The 11,477-nt window shown below is 37.3% G+C and overlaps 1 protein-coding gene and 1 pseudogene across 1 annotated transcript; one reads left to right on the top strand and one right to left on the bottom strand.

Moving 5' to 3' along the window:
- Positions 1 to 3,532: 3,532 nt before the first annotated feature.
- Positions 3,533 to 3,664, bottom strand: LOC131898799 (thymosin beta-10-like). Its single transcript, XM_059249993.1, has one exon. It carries the CDS (start codon positions 3,662 to 3,664, stop codon positions 3,533 to 3,535), a length of 132 nt encoding a protein of 43 aa, XP_059105976.1.
- A 921-nt stretch (positions 3,665 to 4,585) lies between these two features.
- LOC131900035 (heat shock protein HSP 90-alpha-like) lies at positions 4,586 to 6,834 on the top strand (annotated as a pseudogene).
- Positions 6,835 to 11,477: the final 4,643 nt, after the last annotated feature.

Here is an 11,477-nt window from a genome sequence, read left to right as displayed (position 1 = left end):
TGTGGTAGAATTCTTCACTAAACCATCTGGCCGTGGTCTTTTTTTGATTGTGAGGCTTTTAATAACTGCTTCTATTTCACTAGGGTTTATAGGTCCATTTAAATTATTTGTCTGATCTTGATTTAACTGTGGTATGTGGTACCTATCAAGAAAATTATCCATTTCTTTTATATTTTATAACTTGGTGGAGTACAGGTTTTTTAAAGTATGTCCTTATGATTGTCTGGGTTTCCTAGGTGTCTGTTGTTATGTTCCCTTTCCATTTCTGATTTATTAATATGGATATTCTCTCTCCATCTTTTAGTTAGTTTGTATAAGATTTTGCCTAACTTGTTTGTAGTGGCTTAAGAAGGAAAACCCATAATTCACTGCATTTCCCATCAGGTCCAATTGGGGGCATGCATACATCCTGAAGTACTGCCAGCCTGTGAACCTCCCGCCCACATGTGATCAAGCACATTTGGTGCAGATGGGTCAAACAAACTTGTTTAGGGGAATGAAACACATATGGCTTGTTATTTTCCATAAACAAAAGCCTCTAGCATTTCAGGAACTATCTGTCCTTGGGCAAGGAGCTTGTATATTATAGGCATTTTTGTTGCATGGATCTCTTAGGCATAGTAATTAAACCTTAAAATAAACTCTGGCTCTCATAATATTCAGCTCCATAAATTCCCTTTAATATATATCCATTTTATCAAATCTATTCCTCTAGAGAATCCCACCCAATATAGTATTGGAAAACATTCAAGTATATGGAATATAGTATATGGAAAACATACCAATTTAGGATGGAGAAGAAGATTGTGAATTAATTTTGGTTTTGATTGTATTATTTGGGGGCACTGATTGTAGCTGAAGGTTTTCCTGTGTCCTGCCCAGTCCACAGCCATTCATACCCAAATAAACACACAGAGGCTTATATTAATTAAAACTGCTCAGCCATTATTAGCTCAGGCTTATGACTGACTAGCTCTTATACTTAAACTCAGCCCATTTCTGTTAATCTATATGTTGCCACGTGTTCTGTGACATTACCTGTGTGCCATTACATGCTGCTTCATAGAAGGCAGGCTGGCGTCTCCTCACTCAGACTTCCTCTTCCCAACGTTCTCCTCTTCTGCTGGCCCTGTGTATACTTCCTGCCTGGCTACTGGCCAATCAGCATTTTATTAAACCAGTGTACAAAAGCATTATTCCACAGCAATTATTTTGAAGGACTAATGATGTACTCATATGGAGTTCTCTCATATGCAGTTAAAATACAGTATCATTTTGAAAGGAAAGAAAATTTTATAATTGAGATAATGTGTCTAGAAATAAAAGAAATTATATTAAGTAAATTAAAAGGCACAGTAAGACAAATAGTACATTTTTTCAAATAAAAAAAAATTTCAAAAGTTATTTTCACATAAACAGAACATTAGAAGTTGTTATTGCTTCCTGGAAAAATGGAGGAAGGCTGAGTGAAGGAGATTAAACTGTATAAAAGTTTTAATGATCTATTTAACTATCTGGCAATTATTGTTAATAATGTATTACATATTTCAAAATTACAACACCCTCATATTTTATTTTATTTATTTATTTATTTTATTTTATTTTATTTCATTTTATTTTTTTCCAGAGCTGAGGACCAAACCCAGGGCCTTGGGCTTGCTAGGTAAGCGCTCTACCACTGAGCTAAATCCCCAAACCCACCCTCATATTTTAATGTTTTAATCACTAAAATGATATCAATGGTGTGATCTATATGTTAATTAGATTCATTAACTCCTTATATAGTGTATACACAGAACAAAACATTGTATTTTATCCCCAAATATAAAAATTAGATTTTATCAAATAAGAAGAAATTTAGATTGTGATTCAAGAGATATTGTGGGATTCAGTATGTGGAGATGGCATTCAGAATCTTAAGGATAATGGGAACTAATTGAAGAATAACTTTCACGTGCATGGACCCTTGTAAACCTTTAGTATGATAGATATATCATTAGCAAATATCTGCTGGATGAGTATGATAGTTTGAATAAGCTCATAGGGAATGACACTATTAGGAATGTGGCTTTGTTGGAGAAAGTGTGTTACTATAGGGGTGGGCTTTGAGGTCTCCTATGCTCAAGCTACTCCCAGTGTCAGTCTGCTTCCTGTTGCCTTCAGATCAAGATGTAGAATTCTCAGTTTCTTCTCCAGCACCATGTCTGCCTGCATGCCACTATGTACCGTGATAATGGACTGAACCTCTGTACTGTAATTACAAAACACCCCAATTAAATGTTTTCCTTTATAAAATTTGCTATGGTCATGGTGTCTCTTCACAGAAATAGAAACCCTAACTAAGACAGTGAGTAATGGGTTTAATGAATGATATTTAAGTTTGGGAATAACTAGAATTCACCAATAATCTAGAGCTGCCTTTCAAGTTATAATAAGACTTTGAGCAAATTACTTCTTCCATTTCTGATCCTCATTTTTCCTGTATGAAAATAAAAATTTGGTTAGACTATTTAGATCTTTATTTCTGACTCTATAAATACTTATGTGGTTTGGATTCTCTTTAGAGCATAGTTACTTTGATCTGCAGGCTTTGTCAGAGAAAGAGTATTACCTTCTGGATGGTTTGTCTGCAGAAATGTTTCTAGTCTGAGATTCACTTGATAGATATCATTAGTGTTAGCTGTAAGGCATTGAGATGTCATGGAAACCACACTGGAGAGTAAAACTCGAGACTTGTTTTTTTCTTTGCTATACTGCTAATGAGCCGTACAACATGACCTTCTCACAAGCTTTCTGAATGTCTAATAACCTCAGTCTCCTAATCTGTAAAATGAAAACACCAAGTAGATTATGACCTATGTTTTTATAGTTTAAAATATTATTTAAGAGGAAAATACAAATTTATTGGTTAATTGGAAGGTTCAAGTCTCCTGTAATTTCTGTGTGGATTAGGTGGATAAACCTTTCCTTGTAGGTTTGGAGGGCTCTGGCAGATAAACATTTACTGCCTTGTAGAATCATCACGGTAGCCTGGAATTGTCACTAACTTCACAATGTGTCTTTCATGAAATTGGTTTTACTCTACTAGTTTGAAAGTCCATTGATATTGTAGTTTGAGTCCATTGATATTAATGAAAAGATAGATAACATTTTCTTGTCTATTCACTTGAAGAGCAAGAGAACATATGAGGGTGACCAAGTGTAGCAAGTACAGGAAGTCCTTGAAGCATGCCTTCTGGAGGAAGAGAAGCTCTTTTTTTTTTCCTTCTATACCACAAGGTCTGTTTTATTTTCATCAGTTATACAAATAATTTTCTACAATATCCCAGGGCAAACCCGTGAAATTTGGCAGCCTGATTAGTGGAGGTCGGGGCCCTCTTCAGAGACTGGCAGGCCAGTGGTGTGGAGTGCCCAGGTTCACAGTGCAGCTGTGACTCGCGTCCATCTTGCAGGTGGCTCTTCCTCCACATCACAAGGGGGTCTCAGAGATGACGGGGTCAGGTGCGGTGGGGAAATCCTCCAGCCTAGGCTTCTAAGAAAATTCACTCCTCTTTTCCTGTTCAATGGTCTCTTTGGTCAGCAAGGTGTTCTGCAGCATCTCGGTTTTCTTCAGTTTGGCCTTATTGACACTGGCGATTTTCCCCATGTCCCGCTTGTCTGCCATTTTCTTACAACCGGTGGAGTCTCGTTCTGAGCTCGTGCTCCAGGTGCTCCCACTTGCCTTGCTGCATCAAGAGACAACCTAATCCAAATCTTAACAGAACTGAGATCGTAGTCAGAGCTGGTGAAGCTATCAAGCAAACGTGATGGTAAAAACAACGCAGTGATGAGTCTTGCCTCTAACCCTAGTACTTGAGACTCTGAGGCAGAATTGCCTGACTTAGAAGCTATCCTGGGAAACAGAGTAAGTTCTACGCTAGCTTGATTTACAGTGACACTCAATGTTCAAAATAAAACAACAACAAAGAGGAAGTAACAACGTGAAAAAAATGAATGAAAGTGTGTCAATGGCTTTTTTTTTGCTTTATTTACTTGTTTATATGTTTATTTGTTTTGAGGTAGGAGGATGTGTTACACTGGAGAAATTTTAATTATCTATTTATTTATTTTCCCCAGACAGCCTTTCTAGGTAATCAAAGGCGACTCTGATATTACAAATATGCAAAGGCTTAGTTTATTTTAGAAACCAAGTTTTGCTAAAACGAGTGATTAGAGATAAAATTGAAAAATTAGTAAGTGGTGGCTGACTAAATACTTAACATGCAACAACGTGGTGTTTGTACATTAACCTATTTAGGATGGAAGCCATAGTAATATTCTGGGTAAGGTAGTAAAATGATCTGAGATATTTGGAATAGACAAGGCAGTGATTGCAGAACTACCACCTGTGTGAGAAACAGAAAAGAGTGGAAAGCCCGCAAACTGGCAGATCTATTACAGGGGCCTTGCAGAATCCTTGCAAGGAGGTTACTCTAAGATTTAACAGTGGGGAGTTGCTGCAGTGTTGTGATGTGGCTAGTCATGTTTTATGTGTGGTTGTTACTCAAGAAAGATACCTGAGGAAATCTAAACCTCAGACCAACCCATGGAGGAAGAAGAGGTCCAGACTTTTGCCTTTCAGACGGAAATTGCTGGGTTAATGTCCTTGATCACCAATACTTCCTATTTGAATGAAGAGATCTTTCTGAGGTAGCTCATTTCAAATTAAACAGATGCTCTGAGTAAGATGAAATATGAAAGTTTGACAGATGCTACTAAACCAGACTCTGGGAAGGAGCTGCAGATTAATCTCATTCCCAACAAACTCTTGATTGAACTATTACTATTGTGGATACTGGAATTGGAATGACTAAGGCTGACTTGATCAATAACCCTGACACTATTGCCAAGTCTAGCACTAAAGCCTTCATGCATGCTTAGCAGGCTAGCACAGATAATTTTATGTTTGCGTTTTGGTGTTGGTTTTCACTCTACATATTTGGTTGCTGAGAAAATAACTGTGATCACAAAGCATAATGATGATGAGCAGTATGCTTGAGAATCCTCTACAGAGGGGTTATTCATAGTGCAGACTAATGCAGATGAACAAGGTCATGCAACAAAAGTTATCTCACATCTTAAAGAAGGCCAAATTGAGTGTTTGGAGGAAGGGAAATAAAGGAGATTGTGAAGAAACATTCTCTGTCCATTGGTTATCCCATTTCTGTCTTTGTAAAGGAGCATGATAGGGAAGTCAGTGATTATGAAACTGAAGAAAAGGAAGGTAAAGAGGAAGCGGGAGTAAAACACTAAACAGAATATGATGACAACTCTGAAAAAGAAGATGTGGAGGAGAAAGAGGTGGAGGAGGAGGAGGAGGAGGAGGAGGAGGAGGAGGAGGAGGAGGAGGAGGAGGAGAAGAAGAAGAAGAAGAAGAAGAAGAAGAAGAAGAAGAAGAAGAAGAAGAAGAAGAAGACCAAAAAGATGCTGACAACAAGAAGAAATGTAAGGAAAAATATGTTGATCAAGAAGTACTCAACAAAACAAAGCCTATTTGGAACAGAAATCCTGATGACATTACTAATGAAGAATATGGAGAGTCCTACAAGCCCTTAACCAATAATTGAAAAAAACATTTGGCAGTAAAGCATGTTTTCATTGAAGGGCAATTGGAATTTTGAATACTGTTTGTCCCAAGACATGATTCTTTTTATCTGTTTGAAAACAGGAAAAAAAAAACATTCAACTTGTATGTATGCAGAGGTTTCATCATGGATACCTATGAGGAGATAATCCATGAGTATCTGAATTTTATTAGAGGGGTAATGGATTCTAAATATTTTCCTTGAAATGTTGTAGGAAAGCAAAAATTTGAAAGTTATCAAAAATAATTTCATCAAGAAATGCTTAGAACTAGTCATTGAACTGGCAGAAGATAAAGAACCATAAAAAGTTTTAAGAGCATTTCTCAAAAAAAAAAAAAAAAACACAAAGGATGGAATTCATGATGACTCTCAAAACTGGAAGAAGCTTTCAGAGCTTCTGTGGTACTCCTCATTTGCTTCTGGGGATGAGATGGTTTCTCTCAAGGACTGTTGCACCAGAATGAATGGAAACCAGAAACACAACAATTTTTATCAAAGATTAAAGGTAGGACCTAGTAGCTAACTCAACCTTTGGGGAACATCTCGGAAATCATGGCTTAGATATGATCTCTATGATTGAGCCCATAGGTGAATTTATGTGCAACAGCTGAAGGAATTTGAGGAAAAGACATTTGTATCAATTATGAAAGGATAGGAGCTTCCATAAGATTAAGAAGAGAATAAAAAACAGCAAAAGAAAAAAGATGAGGTTTGAAAACCTCTGCAGTATTATGAAAGACATCTTGGAGAAAAAGTTTGAAAAGGTTGTTGTGTCAAACCGATCGGTGACATCCCCATGCTGTACTGTCACTAGTACACATGCTTTGACAGCAAACGTGGAACTTATCACAAAAGCTCAAGCCCTCAGAGACAACTCGACAAAGGCTTACATGGCAGCAAAGAAACATCTGGAGACATACTCTGACCACTCCGTCATTGAAACCTTAAGGCAAAAGGCAAAGGCTGACAAAAATGACATGTCTCTGAAGGATCAGGCCATCTTGCTATATGAAACTGCACTCCTGTCTTCTGGCTTCAGTTTGGAAGATCCCTGGCACACATGCTAACAGGATCTAAAGGATGATCCAGCATGGTCTAGTTATTGATGAGGTTGACCTTGCTACAGATAGATGATACCAGCACTGCTGTAACTGAAGACATGCCACTCCTGGAAGGAGATGATGACACATCACATGTGGAAGTAGACTAAGCTTCACCAGGAGAACCACATGGTTAATGCTTACCTTAATTCCTTCTGTGAACATATTATCCAGGATTTTTGTTTATTTTTGTTAACACTTAAAAATATCTACATGACATGAAAACTAAGTAGAAGATAAAATTTCTTTCTACTCATGATACTGTGATACTGTATGTTTGTTTCAACAGGTTGGTAGAAGGTTTGTTGGAAAACATAAGGTAACCCATTGTTAACCATGTAGTCTGAAGTGTTTAGCTATGGAGCTTAATTGGTTAGCAGCCCAAATAGTTTGTCACTAAAGTATTCTGAGATATATGTTTAAAAGGAAAAAAATGTTAGGACAACTTGAGATTAATCTTCTAGAATCTACTTTTAAATTTTTCATTCCATGCAATTAATTCTGCATGTACTTGTCCTATAAATAAAAACACAAATTGAAACAACTTAACAGGAATTCTGTACATGGTTTGTTTCCCAAGTATGGAGAACAAAATCCTAAACTTCCCTTGGTCTTGGAACACAAGAAGGCTTGTGAATGGAAATACAGTCCCAGCCACATTCTGCTTTAAAAGGTAAATACAGATGAGATTAAAAAAAAAAAAGACTTCACAGTAGGGCTTGAGTGAGTAGGACATTGGTGTAGCTGAAGCTTTCTCTGGTCTTGCCAGCCCCATGGACCCCACAGCCGCTTATACAATAATCACTCAGAAGCTTATATTAATTAAAACTGCTTGGCCATTAGCTCAGGCTACCACTGACTAGCTCTTACACTTTAATTCGGCCCATTTCTGTTAATCTATATGTTGCCACGTGTTTTGTGGCTTTACCTGTGTGCTGTTACATGCTGCTCCCTGGACAATGGGCTGGCATCTCCTCACTCAGTCTTCCTTTTCCTAGAATTCTCCTTGTCTGCCTGTCCCGCCTATACTTCCTGCCTGACTACTGGCTAATCAGCGTTTTATTAAACTAGTGTACAAAAGCATTATCCTACAGCATATTGGCTATGAAAAGTTTGAAGTATGTTCGGGTAACTCTACTGTATGCTGAATTGGAAGTATATGGTTTAGTGGCATGAAAATGTCTGTGACCTGAGACAAAGGGAAATGTGATATACCATCTACATGAGAAAAAATCAGTTTTCTTTATTTTTTGAGATTATAATACAATTATGTCATGCCCCCTTCCTTTTTCTCCCTCCAAACCTTCAATATACCTCCTCCTTTCAATCTTTCAAATTCGTGGCCCAACCTGGGTTTTGAGTAACTGAGATTACATGCCTGTACCATGACACCCAGATCGATATCTGTCTGTCTGTCTATCTATCTATCTATCTATCTATCTATCTATCTATCTATCTATCTATCATATATATATATATATATATATATATATATATATATATATATATATATATATATATATATATCGATGTTCCTAAATACAATCTTCTCAGTCCAAATGATGGTATTTGTATATGTTTTCAGGGCTGATCATTTATTATGAGATAAGCAACTAGTGTGCTCTTTCCTGGTAAAGACAATTTCTTCTGCTTTAGGCACTTCTTAAGTTTTTTTGTAGTTCTTTGTTTAGGGTTCAGGCAACATCAGCTTACCCTGGAACCCTCATTATTGGTGTTGTCCTTATTCAGGCTATGTTTAGGCAATCATGTTAGTAAGATTTAATGTGTGTAGCTTTGTAAGTTTCTAGGAGACAGAATCTCATAGCAAGCTCCACATTCCTCTGGCTCTTAAAATCACAGATTTTTAAAGCATTTTGGAGACAGGTTCTCACGATGTACCTCAGGCTGACCTTGAAAATTCAGTGTAATCCAGGCTATCCTTGAATTCACAATAATTTCCACCTCAGTTTCATGAGTGCTAGAGTTGTCATTGTGCACTACCACATCTAGCTAAGCACATAATATTCAGTCAGGACTTACCTTAGCAAGAGAGTCAGTCTTCACCATGTGTGTTTGACAAGGCCACAATGTCAAGTAGGAAAGGAAGACAAATTTATGGTTGGAAAATGGGAAAGGTGATACGATGAGGGAAGACTCTCAATATGAGCATGGAGAAGCTGGAAGCTGACTGAGTAGAAATGGGACACTCTATAGGATTAGAGAATCGTATTTGGCTTTCTCTGCTTGTTCCTAAGGTAACTATATGGGGCAAAAATGTTGACAATTCTGGACAATATATTACAGAGATTGTGTTTTGTGACAGGATGTTTCAGACAATAGGTCAGAGTTCTACATTGTATGTGGTCTGACTATTTTTCATTTGCGTATTCAATTTCTCACATTAAACCTTGCTCTGTCATTAAATGTGTGAACCTACATGACCCTTTTGTGTTTCTTATGTAGAAATGAGAAATATGCACCAATTCGGTGCTAGGGCAGCTTTGTTAACACATAAATTTCTGAGTAGACCACATCTTTGGGAAGAGATAAAGTAATAACTTATCATTTGTTCTTGGGTGCACCTCTATGTTAGCACTGTGCAGTAGACAGTCACACATGCTTGCCTGTTCCACCCGGAATGCTTTGTGCAATGACAGCCTGAATAGCCATATGCATATGCATAAACATTAGTAAGCAATGAAGTCCTGATGCATGCTTCCGTGTGGATAATCATTGAAATCAAAATGCTAGTCATAAAAGACAACACATTGCATTAATCATTTATGTTACATATATAGAATACATGAATTTATAAAACTGTAAGCCAATCAATGGTTACCTGGGACTAGGAGTATGATTAAAAGGATTGAAAACATGGAAAGTAATTGTTAATTGTTAAAGGATTTCATTGTGAAGTGATGACAATCGATTATGATGATGGCATCATGCTGTACATGCTGTAAAATTTATAATTATTGATTTAAAATTTAACTTTATTATTGTTGTATTAATACATGTATATATGAGGTGTCTGTGTGAGTGCAGGGCTGTGTGTGCCATTGCACAGGTGCAGTGGTCAGAGGACAACTTTATGAAGACTCTTCTCACCTTTTAACTTTATTTACTTATATTTCAACAATGGAGACATTTTATTTATTTTTTTACTTAAAACTTTTATTTTTGAGAATTTCATATGCAAACACCGTATTTACAATATATCTACACCTTCCTCTTTCCCTTCATTTCCTTCTTGCCTCCATTACTAGATCTCGAATCCATAACCTCTTCTTCCTTAATTAATATTGTTATGAACACACACACACACACACATCATATTGAGTCCATTCAGTGTTTGTATGTAATGCATTTATGGCTGATCATTTGGGATTGGATAACCTGTCAATAACCTATCACAGGGCTTATTCTGGAGAAATCCAATTTGTATTCTCTCAGCTGCCATTGATTGGTCATTTACAGCTCTTCATTTAGGGGTGAGACTTTCTGATATTTCCCTCCTCCACGCTGGCGTGCCAACTAGTGTCGTCACTACACAGGTCTTGTTCAAGCAATCATATTATTGAGATTATATGGGTGTTGCTTCCCTTTAATATATACAGAACACTATCTAACAGCAAGTATCCCCTGACTCTTACACTACTTCTGACCCCACATATATATTTTCCCTGGGCCTTAACTATAAGGTTTATGCTGTAGGTATATCAGTTGGGGCTGAGCACCCCACAATCACTTGTGCTCTGCCCTTTGACTAGTTGTAGATCTCTGTAATGCCCCCCACTGAAAAAAAGGAGCTCCTTTGACAAGAGCTGAGAGCTATACTTCTTTGAACGTATAAGGATAAGTATTTGGAATCCAGTGAGAAATCATGGTTCAGAAAGATGGCAGTGCTAGATTCTCCTTTACAGTATGTTACCTCTCATGCTGTGGGTAATTGGTTAGGTTTACAGCACCATTAAAGAATTCCTTACTATTCAGTGGAGCTTAAGTCCAATTAGACAGCTATTGATTACCCCCAAGATAAAAGGGCCACTATGGCACCATTGGGGATATCTTGTCATTTTGGTCACTGTTGTACTTCATAGGCTCTATAGCCAGACCAGACTATTGATTGCCTTTTCTCTTGTTGGCTGTATAGCAGCAACTCCTGATACTATGAGATCTAGTCTTCAAGGAAGAGGCTGATACCTCAGTTCCAGAATGATTCCTCTAAGTCTTGTGTCCAATGTCTTTGATGTTTTTATCAATATGGTTATGCTTTCAAGTGCTGGAAGGCAGCCAGGGGCAATGTCCATAACCTACATTATTTTTGGAGACTCCTATGCTCTGCTTACCACACCTTGAAGGGAGATTTACCCTGTCTGGCTCTGAGTTTTTTGTGAAATAGTCTATGATCACAAAGAGTAGCATTATCATCCTGTGTGGCATGATTCCATATATACGGAGTTATAAGATATATACTATTTATCTCTCCTTCCCCCTCTACCTCTGCATCACCCCCTCCCCTCTCCCAAATTGATATCTCATACCTGTTTTCCATCTTCCTCCCTTCATACCATATGTGTTATTTTATTCCCATCTCTAGATCTCCTTCCCTCAACTCCTATGAGTACTAGGAGTAAGAGTAATTTTGTTTCTTCACATGATTTTCTTTATTTTCTAAATGTTTAGCTGTGAATAAGTAGCATTGTTCTGGTTTCTCTTTTCCTTATTTTTATTTAAGTTACATTTTATATAT

Source organism: Peromyscus eremicus, chromosome X (assembly GCF_949786415.1).
Source record: "Peromyscus eremicus chromosome X, PerEre_H2_v1, whole genome shotgun sequence".
In the NCBI taxonomy this organism is placed as follows: Eukaryota; Metazoa; Chordata; class Mammalia; order Rodentia; family Cricetidae; genus Peromyscus; species Peromyscus eremicus.
This window is presented reverse-complemented; position numbering and strand designations above follow the sequence as displayed.

Coding starts and splice junctions, on each gene's coding strand:
- LOC131898799 (XM_059249993.1), bottom strand. CDS start 3,664: ATGGCAGACAAGCGGGACATGGGGAAAATCGCCAGTGTCAATAAGGCC.